The following is a 12,160-nucleotide window of genomic DNA, read 5'->3' as shown; positions in this document are numbered from 1 at the left end:
TTTTCTTAAAAAAATATTTCAATATACCTTTTACACTGGCAGGCATTTCCTGATTTTTCCCCTTTGCGAAACTGCACAACTTATGTTGTTTTTTTGTTATCAAATACTAAATACATCATCCTCATTATTGTTAGGTTTTGTTATCTGTTGCACTTTTTATTCTTCATTCCTTTTGACTATATGGAAAAAAAATCTATTTGTGTTTACATATGAAAAATATTTTTTTTGTCATTTTATGTGAACACTTTGTACTACTTTTTATATATTTTTAATTCCTAAAAGAAATAGTTTCTCCTTAAGAAGTAATCCTTTAAATATCATCAAATATCAAGTAATAATAAAAAAGCTAGCACTTTTTTTATATTTAAATAGATAGCATTTGCTGTTTTTTCATAATACAGCTTGTTTTACATTTAATTAGGTGTTACTTAGCAGGCTTTTCTTCTTCTTTTGATGCCATAACCTATTGAAGTTTAGCAACCATCATGGCAATTGGAACTTTGACCATTAGCATGCATAGGTTTTGCTCCAAAGATGTTCGTCCTTATAAACCTTGTATCCCCCTGTCTTGCATACTGTAAGCATCATTAAATATTATTTTATTGTTTTAGTACTGTCAATTTTGTTATTGTGATTTTTTTAAAAGGTTAGAGCTTTAGAGTATAAACTGCATACATGTTTATATTCATATTGTCTCATTAAAATTTGCACTAAGAAACGCAAATCAAATGTAAAAAAATGTTATTGTTTTTTTTTAAATCAATGAAATTGAAAGCTTTAACACTGTTGCTGTTGTTACTATCAGCTCTAGTTATTTATAATAAAGCAGATTGAAGGCTTTCATAACTGAACCTACAAGCATGGGACTCAAAATGACCCATCTTAATTTCGCGAAATCAATTAAAAGGCAGTTAGAGAGGGTGGTTACGATCGCTAGAGCATGAGGGATCAAGCTGGTTAGCGTAACAGCGCGAGATGCGCAGGCGCCGGGTGTCGCTGTGCCGCGGTGCAGTCGAGGCCGTGAGTCAGAGGCGCCAGAAATAGCCTGCAAATGGGCGCCGCCTACCGGCCGGGGCGGGCGGCGGCTCGACGGCTCAGTGGCAGCCGCGACGCCGCCGCCGCTACAGGAGCGGACGAGGTGGAGTGTTACGGCGACCAGCGCACTGACGCTCCAACACACTGAGGCTCGGGCGGCGCTGGCGCGGGATGCGCCGCCATGCCGGTACGACACCGCGGACTCGGCGACGAGCTCGCACCCCCGGAGCCCAAACGCTGCAGGCACTGCGACGGTACGGTACACGAACGACGCCTATACCTAACCGATGAGCCTCGATAATCACCTCACTTCAATGCCCCGGAAGCCTAACCGAGTGGAACTAACATAGCCGACGTTTCTAAATGAAATCACGTTATTACTTGACAGATTTCTGCTTGTCTCGATTCGACACTTCTTTCATCGGTTACTGTCATACGTCAGACACCACGTGTTTTGTTGACATCTTCTGAAATTTCCCTGTTTTTATGTTATCGTTTAACTATTTCGCCACTGTGTCTTTGGAAAACTTTCTTTTGACAACAGAATGTCTGATTTAACATGATTAAATTTTTGACATGGGTTACTTATTAATTTTTGCTTGAATACCCACTAGATAGATTTGTTGAGTGCCACATGCATATTGTATATGATGAGAAGATAAATATATCAATATTATAGACACAGAAGATTTTCAAAAAATGTTATAAGTTGTACGTAACATTTAAACAACTATATATGTTAAGCAAACATTTACAATTACTTAAAATTCAATTTCCTCAGTCTAAATGCTAGTCAAAATTAAAATTTGAAGTGGATTTTACAATAGTTTTAATGCTAACTGTTACTTTTAATTACCTCTTACGGTAATTCACATAACGGGGAATGTCTTACAAAATATGTTCGTACAAAAATTAAAGCAGAAACTAACTAATTTGACGGGCAGTCGAAATTCTACCTAATGGGCGTGTTTAACAGCAGGAAAATTATCTTTAGACTGTCCTTAGTCACTGGAGTGTGTTATATGTGTCACGGGGCGTCGGGAAAGGAAAGTACATATAAATAGTGGCTGGAACAGACGGCGGTGCTACGTCTTATGTAACGAAATGCTCGTAAACAAATGCAAGCCACGCAACAGGGGACAATGCTTTCGCGACCCATGTAAATAAGTAGTCCTTTCTGCTACCACTCACTCTTGATCTCTCTAATCAATCTATTGAAAATTCAATTGCGTTCTTCTTTAAGTAGCAGTATATTTTTGAGTATAGTTTTGATTGTTATGCCCAACACTTAAACTACATACAAATATTAAATACAACGCTTATGTTTCATCCTAACGCATTCACTCTCGCTAAATCAATAAGCGATGCAGTTTGATGGTTCTTATCTGTTATTGACATATTTGTAGGCCTATATTAAAGAATGCAACCAAATAAAAAGTTCTAAAGATCAACATTCCGTGTCCATCTGATCCGTTATAAACCAGAAAGCGGTAAAAATATTCGAGATAGACTGTAATTCTTGAAAACATTTGTTTACAAAGCAAAAAATACATAATCGGTGTTTTATTATTTATTTCTTAAAGTTTTCTCGTAACTCATTTTCTTTTATTACTAGAACTATATGTTCTGTGTAAGATTTCCACAACCACCATAAAATTGCCAGCGCCAAATGTGAAAAGTTTTTTAATTTCACAAATGTCACCAAAAATGTTTATATTTACAAATCGGACCTCAACTTTAACCTTTTATGTTAATCACGCAGACAGAATTTTAATTACTATATCTACTATTTATATGAGAAAATATACATATTATGTATCGTTTTATCTGGGCCGTCACGACTGTCATAAATGCTGCCGCAAACTATAGAATCCCGGGTTTAATCGCTTGATCGAGAAAACGGCTCTTACCTATTTATCGTAGCTTATGAGTTTTAAAATTACTAAGTTATAAAAGCTCAAAGCCTGATGAAATTTAGACTTTTGCTGTCCATCAATATAGAATCGCTAAAACATAATCTTTTAAATGCAATCCTGACACCTATGGAAACTTTTAAAAATAATATTAAATGTTTTTTCTTGTATGTACAATTCCACGAATCATCTGTATATTCCAGAATTTACTTGGCTATCAATCACGTTTTAATAGATGGATACATTTTTAACCCAAACTATGTTACAGTTAAAATATAAAAGTGGTGAGTGTACGTTGCTAAAATGATTCTATTTACGCGGCTCGCGTTGGCGTTTAGTTTGTAGGTAATTCTGTCGCACATAAGCACGGTACGTTTGTTTTGGGGAATCGCAAACAAAGTCATAATTATTCTCAGAAGTGAAGCTCGTACATTGTGTAATTAAACCGATATCGTTTCGAGTAAATCCAATAAACGGCGATACTTTTACCTCATGGTTACAAATCAAAAGCTGTAAACTGATGACGTGAGGCGCTTTCAAACTTTTTTAATTTTACTCTAGATTAAAGTTTGATAATGAAGATTTAAAAGTTTAACCTTTGAGAGAAAAAGTTTATAACCCCATACCTCATAGTATATACTGGTACAATGAATAAACCAGTTGAACCAAACTTGACCAGCACCCTACCGAATTTATCCAAACTTGAACTATTTATAAAGTTGAAATAGTTAAAAGTTGATAATTGAAGTCAACCGCTCAACTATCATCAAATACCGTATATGTTAAATTTTCATGTGAAATTATAATTTGCCTCATTGTGAATAAAAATAACAGCAATATTTAACCATAAATTATACCGTTTCAAAGTTTGTTTTGGTGATTTTTATTGGCCGTGTCAGATTGATGTTGACTTTCGGGATGGTTGCAGCCACTGTCGATAACCCATTGGAGACAGTGTTCGACAGTTTATGGTCGGCGTTTAAATAAACCTGGCTCGATATGTCGTTACAAATAGAATTTTGGCACTGGCTGTCTGTCGGTTGTGTAATTCACATGTTAAGCACTTGTTGTTCTTCGAGTTTGTATTTATGTTGTTAGGGAAATGCAGCGAAACGTATATAACGTATTCCTTTAATGTTTTTTTCTGTTCACTCTAGTTATTATTTTTTTATGTACATGTTGTAGTGTAAATCTTAATATTCAAGTTTATTAAGTCACTTCTTTTTAGTGCATCGTGTGATGTGTTATTCTAAGAAAAGTAATTAGTGGAAACGTCCCTATTTCAAATTTACCTTGACCTCGTTGTTTTTACGACGTGCAGTCCAGCTTTATACTTTTCTATCTCAACACATATCATAAACTGGCACGGCAGGTGGTAACTTTGTTAGTTCATATTAAATCTCAACATTGAATAAATATGGTACTCTTCAGTACCGGTGGCTACCGGACATTTATGTGAGATTTTTATTTATTTTTGTTATAAACATAAAACAAGTAGTTCTACGCGAGTGTGATTTTATGAGTCATTACTACGAATTCTATACAAACGTAGTGTTCCCATGTAGTATTTTGTGTCAATCACTTTACTAGTAATGACAGGATATTCAAGCGTTATAAAGCGCTTGGCTGTAAGCTCTTAGTCTATTGTGTGTTATGATTTATGCGTGTATGTCGTTGCACGGCTCCGGTGCAAGGTGTGCCGACAGGCTACAGCTACGCGGACCGTATTACCGTTATCGACGACAGCATCTTGGACTGATGTCAAACTCACGCCGGCCACTTTCAGTTTCTACAGCGCTTCTCTACTTTGTCGTAGCACTTAACGATTAATTAAAACGATTTATTTTGACCGTTATATCAATCATAAAAATAAATTGAAAATGATTTGTTTTACTACAGCGATGAAAGAAACTTTGTGCGAAAGATATCTACAAACTTTTCTCAATATGTAAAAAAAATGTATGACCTGTTGGTGTATGTTAAGCGTATTTATTTTATTTTGGTTTAATTATGTCCTCCTTTTACGTCGGTGAATCGACCTATTTAAACTTCCAAAGATTGTCATATTGCATTGTAATACATAGTCTGTAGAACACATTTTGAATTTACTTCAACACAATGTGAATAGCATTGTATTATTCTATTTCATCGTAACATCTTCATATCATACACGTAGAGGCTTGTTTACAAGACGTGCGAACATAACAGGCGTGTTACAGCAGACATTTCCAGGAACTCTTGTGGTATTAATCGCTTTGTGCATCGAACACATCCCGCTGTGATTAAAGCTACAATAAAGGTTGTAAAAATTGTAAATATCTTTTGCGTAACGTGTATTAGATTTTTAGATTATCTAATAAACCATTCTTACACGGTCTATTTATGTCTTACGAATATTATACTCGTAAAAGCTGTATAGACGGATAAATTGTTACCTTAAATTTGTACTGCAGAAACAATAGCAACAAACACGTGATCTCAGTGTTTTTCAAAGAGGGAGTGTTAAATATTAACATTACTGCGGAAATAACAATGATAAAATCGCAATTTTAATAATATAAACATTTATAAGGAGACCTAATTACTTGTTAAAAATGTATTTATCTTTTAAAATATACGAAGGTCTTGAGAAATGACGACAAAAGTTGTTTGTGACTACGAGGTTGAAACATTTTTGATAAGAATTTAAGGTCCTATGTATTGAGGTGAATAAGTGACAAATGTTGCAAATTACGTATTTAAATTGTAACGCGAAATATTCGATAATATGATTAAAAAAATCAGGCTAAAAACGGATTGTTAACTTGTATTTATTATGAAAATAATATTTCCACTTATTAACTTTAGATTAGGGCGTATTTCAATTTTTTCTTCTCAAATATTTGGAATATTGCCTTGTTGTAAAAGAGAGTGGATAGTACGAATTAGTGACGTTTTCTTAACGTCATGTGCAAAATTTGTGCAGCATTCCTGCCGCACGTAAAGTACACCAACAAATCTTATGAATTTTGACATTTTGCCGATGACGTGACAAAGGCACGTGTTGCAAATATTCGTGCTAGCCTCTCTGTAGATAAAGCTCGGTACATATCCACAATTTAACCTTGTGTACAATTCGGATGTTTTGAATATTTAGAAATGTTTATATTCTAATTAAAAATATGATCTATATTCAAAAGTACTTGATGCGTTCATTTTACTGAATTATGTGCGCAAACATTGTAATCCTAACACCAATAAATTTTGAAGCGCTGAATTATGTTTTAATTTTGTTGAAAGGATGTTAGAGAGCAGTTGCCAAATGACAACGATTAATGCAATTGCTTGCCAAACACTGCAAAAGTGATTAATTTAGTTACTTTTAATAAAAAAGAATTTTAAATTAATAACACAAAAAACGAAAATATCCATTTACCATCTGAACCCGATATACGCATGAGCAATGTTAAAGTCAAAACAATGTCAAAGGTCTTAATAAATAAAGTTATATGAAAAATAAAGCAAGTTGCAAACAAAATTTCATTGCAAGCGTTAAAAATTTATGTTTTAGTTTTATCTGGTACCTAAACATGTTACCAAAGTTTCATGAAAATCTGCGCCGAGGTTTAGGAATGAATTTTCTTTTAATAAATAATAATGGCGCCCATTTTGCAATGAGTCTCGAGACGTGGGTTACTAACGCTAGTAACTTAGGATCACTAGTGCATAAGTAATATGTCACTACGAATGGTTTTGAAAATAATTTTATTAACATTCTTATTGTCAATATTAGGGGTCTAATTTATATCTCACGTGTATTTGTATTGTCTCTTTTCTTTTTTTCCCTTAAAAAGTATGAAGCAAAGAAGGTACAAGATAATCTTAACAAGTTTTCTTGTAGAAACTAGCTTATTTTCGAGGAAAAATCGCGAAATGCTTCTTGTTTCACATATAAATAAAATACAAATATTTTAATTAGGACAGTTATGTGACATCCATTCCCAGTGTTGCAAGTGGACGTAATTCGGTCATCTTTTAAAATAGTTTACTGAAGTTGATGAAACGGTATAATTTATTAAAAAAAATGAAGAATGGAAACCTTTTAATAGCTCGGGTGTTTTTCATGTTATTAAAGAAATCTAAAATAATACAAAAGTAAATAAGACTTTGTTTGGAAACAATAATCGTCAACAGTAGTCTAAAAAAACGTAAAATGCTCGCAATTCAAATAGTGAGAATTATTCCTAATTCACAATAATATTAACACCTAGCCCATTTGATGCACCTCACGGACATTTTCACGCCTCACCAGTTCAAAAAAATAAGTCTGTCGCTATTGTCCGCATGTAAACAAATAAGAAGACTATTTGAAAATCATTAAGATTATATAGTTGTGTATATTTTAGAAGTAAAAATATTTACTACAATATATAAGAAAAAACAGTTCTATTGTATTTATAGCTAAGACGTGTATGACATTATTTTACCTCAACACTTAAAACGAATAGTTTTGTTAACACCGATGTTCATAAAATGGGTCAACGCAAGAAACATTTTAACGTAACATATTAACGAAATTGGAAATTGTGACATCCATTTCAGAACCTTCGCTTTAACTTTCGTCGCCTGAAGAGATAGACGTCTAAATTCTGACATTCACTGCAAGATATCCGTGTGCATTTGTTCTTGTATCCTATGTATTGCAACAATTGACTTAGAAACTAACTAGCTGGGCTTCGTTAACTTAATAAAATGTTGCGGGCGGACTACGTAGTAAAATGCTAAATCTTCCGATTTCTTATCTTATTAATATTATAAATGCGAATTTTTGAATGAATGGACGTTTGTTTTAAGTTATCTCGATAACGGCTGTACGGATCTCGCTGAAATTTGGCTTAGTTGTAGAACATAATTTGGAAGAACACATAAGTTACTTAGTAAGTTTTTCTTTTAATTCCGGACGGAGAGGCGGGCGACAGCTACTACTTTTATAAATCGTGAAGTAGGTGTTTGTTGCAATAGCAGTAATCGAGTCTGTTTAAGGTGTCAGACGAGCGCGCCTGCCAAAATTCTTAAACCGCGAGTAATACCAACCACAATAGAAACTTATAAATACATGTATTAAAATAACACAGAGTGTCATATTATTCTATTTATGTAAAGATGACCAATGGTCCTGGTGTAAAGTGCCCAACGGTCGCCTACGTATTTATCAATCGAACATTTTACACAAGCTTTTATTTAGTTTCACCTGTCCCGATGTTTGTCATTACATCTTGAATCGACACAACATCATCGAGTTTGTGCTCGTTTGAATCGTATTGACGAATTATATGTCTTTTATTATTTTTAACTTTTAATTAACAAGATGTATACTTTAAAAAATCTATAATATACTTGTAGATTACGAGGTAAGCACATTATGTTTTTTTAAGTGTTCACCCTTAAAAACGTATTGTGTTAGCACAAAACGTCGTCGTCGTCGTCGTATGATTAGATGTGTTGAGATGTCTTATTTATTCATACAAACTGTCTCACAGCTATCTGATGTAACGACAGCAGAGAGATTTCATCGTAGCCATAGATAACAATTTTTGTAATATTAAATTGATTTATTGGTTTGTCCTAGGTCAATTTTAATAAGATGACAATTACATGTTATAATATTAATGGTCGGCCTCATGTGGCCAGTCAGTAATAATCCTAGTTTTGGCAACATGTGCACCACTACAGAAAATGCGTGCACAGGCAATAATTTATGTTACGGAGTAATATGTATGGAAATAGAAAAACAGAGCAGCTGCCAATTTGTTCTCACATCATTACCAACATTCTGTAGGCTTTTAAAATAACAACAGTATATTACACACTTTTATAACACCCAAAAGGGATTATAATTGTTGACTGACAAAATAAAAATTGAAGTGAAAACTGGTAATGTATAATTATAAACTTAGTATTATGCAATTGCAAGCAACCCTTTACGTTGCAACGTTAAGAGGGTATTTAAGGACTCGTTTAATTGTGTCAGTGCACGCAAGGCAGCCGGAAATGATGAGATTTGTTTAGTTTGCGAATTTATTTCTGTATGCGCGATGTCATTTGGGGGCGAGGGGCGTCATCCTCTGCGTCGCCCGGCCGGGTCGGTAGCGCCTCGCGTTTGGCTTTCGCATTCGAATTTCGCAACGGCTCGATGCGCCCGCCGATGGAAATATCGTCCATACGTGTTTGCGAAACACTTAATATACTACGTTCGAAAGGTGCATTCGATTCACCCATAACATTATTGTTTTGATTGCGTGCCAGCGCGACGACGCCCGACTCATCGGTGTAGTATTATGTAGTTCAAAGCTTCTAACTCTGGACTAATTTATAAAAGTCTTTTTTTTATAACTTCTACACGCGCGAAGAGGTTTAATGCTAATAGCTGCCATTTTATACACCTGTCCAGCCACAGCGTCCAATATAAACATCACATTTGGCGTCGCGACATTATAAAGTTATAGGTTAAAATACCGCAAGATTTTATTTTTATGTCGAATACCTTTTAATTTTTGTTTTATATTTACAAGTTGTGGGAGTTGAAATTATATGTTCACATGTACGCTTACCAGAACCAACTAAGACTATCCTATTTATACAAACATAAAATACTTCATTTATTATATGAATTCATATCAGCTTTGCTATTGTGTTGAATTTTCGTCAGTAAATATGTCAATTATAGCAGTCATTATTGTAAGTCTCGGACGATACTGTGTGGCATCGAGACGACTGCTGATGTGAGGTGACACGGTCGACCAAAATGCCAACTTGGGTCTCGTAATGCACATTAGTTGGTGCGCGCCGCGTTCCTTGGTACGCCGCCAGAATGACCGATCCTTTTGGCGTGTCGATACGGGCCGCGACGTAAGCAAAAATAATGTCGGTCCACAGATTAACGAACTTAGACGAGATGACCTATAAAGCCGCTGCACCAGGTAATCTAATTGACCGGGTTTTTTTGCAATATCGCGCGGTGATGACGTTGCTTGAACATGTTCGGCTTTTAAAAACCGACGTCTAACATGTTTTATGCATTTTATGACACACTTGCAGAGATATAGCACTCACGTTTAACCTATTTTATATAATTAAATTATTTAAGAACTAAATTAACTAAAAAAATTGCTTAATTTTCCCACTATTTTAAGTGGAGGGATTGAACTGTCGTATAAGCTATACTAAGATGGACCTACACTACATTTACGAAGATACTGGAACAAGCAAATTTTTATACCATGTATACGAATGTCACTATCACTGCGAAAAGATTTGAAATGATGTTACATGGCAGTACGTTTCGTTATCCCATTAAGTTTTACTAGAATAGACGTCTAATCCAATAAAAACATCGTCTAATACATTACTGCAACGCTGAAAATATTAATGAGTCGATATTAATGTTTACATGTACACAATATGAGCACTGAGCACCGTCGATACTCTTGGTTGCGTTACATAATTTCTCTGACAGCAAACGTTGGCGCCTGCTGCGTGGGTATGTTGTAAAACTTTGACGCGCTTGTCAAACTTGTTTACCGATTTTAAATCTGTTAATACGCTAATTATATCTAAAATTGTTTTAACTCATTTGTAATATCTATATTTAAACTATTAGTATGTAAGCTATGGTGTGTTATTTACACGCAACATATGTACACTGTTGCGTAGTATTTAACTGAAGGTACAAATTATTTTTTTTTCTTTTTTTTTAAACTTAAAATATTCCTGAAATGGACATTAACGTATTATAAATATGTGGTACAAAATCTATTATAATAGAACCGGAAATAAACTAGGTCTTCTACTGCAGATAATCAAATTCCATCACTTAATTGAAGTAAGTCCGTGTTGTTAAAAATGTTACCGAATCATTACGTATTAAGTACATTTAATACGTTTTGTCGAATCGATCGACAGTAATCTGTTTTCAGAAAATATATGCGTGGCTGTTATTGTCTCGGTCGTCCCTGGAATTCCTATTGGTCGAAGAGTTATGTTCTTTCGAATTGCATTTGACAGAGCCTAGGTACAGTTTCGAATCTGAAATTGGCTACTTCCAGGACCACTGTTTAATTTTTGCAGACATGATGAATATGACAAAAATTTCAACTAGGATTTCAAAGTTAACTAGGATGAGAAAAAGCTTCCTTCTTTAGTACATCTTTAGTACATGATTGTATTAAAAAATAAAAGTGTTAAAGTGGTACTTACACTAATTATTGTTTTATGTTTTCAGGTAATTAACCTTCACGTTCCTTTTTACTGAATGGCTGAATGCTTGGCAAGCGGCGCGCTGATTCGGTGAGTCCGGAGACACACATCTGTTAATTAGTTGCAGACAAAGGCAACATATTATGCATTTAAATGAACACTTTATTGCATGCATTTTAATCGCAATAGCATACATCATGCAATGGAATTTTATTCAAATGTTTTTTTTCTGTGTTCTGTACCGACCCCAACAACATACGTTGTTTTCACAAATTAAGAAATACTATGGAAGTCCGGTGTCTTAGCAGCCTTCATTGGACTTTTTTTTGGAAGGAAGGAAGAAAATCCAAGAAAGAAGAAAAATTAAAAAGGTGTTCGTGGCAAATAATAATTAATGTGAAATTATTTTTGTGAGGCGAAATTAAGAGAGCGATGTGTGCATTGTCACAGTAAGCCAACAATGTCTTTGCGAGTCTAGCGAGTCAGTTACTTCAAAGAATACCTGTCGCGGTGTATTTAAGTCGTCCAGTTCTAATTCCGTCTACATATAAAAGCAATTAGACGTGACATTTCTTATAGTATGTCAATGGTTGTTTCGAGATATCCAATTAAAACATCCGGATCCCAAAGCACTATCTTGTATATTGCCCGATTTGTAACACGTTGCTTAGCGTCAGTCCGTCGCTGTATACTGAAGAATTTGATACTCTCATAGTCTCCATTTGGGTGCATGTTGCAACTATCGCACTGCATCAACAAACACGCAGATGTTTTATACGTATTTAGTTAAATTTTTATTACTTTACATCCTCACAATTTTTGCCTTTAATGTTAAATGAGTCCAATGTAATATTAAGAGTACGTCTGTTTGATAATGAATTATAATATTGAGGTAAACTCCAATATTAACGCCTCATAAAATGGTACATTACCCGCGAACGTTTTTAATTTAGATCAATAAAGCTATTAATGCTTGA

The 12,160-nt window shown here is 34.5% G+C and overlaps 1 protein-coding gene across 1 annotated transcript in view; it reads left to right on the top strand.

Moving 5' to 3' along the window:
- Nucleotides 1-1,126: 1,126 nt before the first annotated feature.
- Mrtf (Myocardin-related transcription factor) overlaps nt 1,127-12,160 on the top strand; it is a 31,977-nt gene continuing 20,943 nt past the window's right edge. Inside the window, exon 1 of the mRNA XM_013316744.1 lies at nt 1,127-1,289. Coding sequence (XP_013172198.1) covers nt 1,217-1,289 — 73 coding nt within the window. The 5' untranslated portion in view covers nt 1,127-1,216. The remainder of the gene's footprint in view (nt 1,290-12,160) is intronic.

Source organism: Papilio xuthus, unplaced genomic scaffold (assembly GCF_000836235.2).
Source record: "Papilio xuthus unplaced genomic scaffold, Pxut_1.1 DF826945.1, whole genome shotgun sequence".
In the NCBI taxonomy this organism is placed as follows: domain Eukaryota; kingdom Metazoa; phylum Arthropoda; class Insecta; order Lepidoptera; family Papilionidae; genus Papilio; species Papilio xuthus.
Note: the sequence above shows the minus strand (reverse complement) of the source record. Positions and strands in the feature narration are given on the sequence as shown.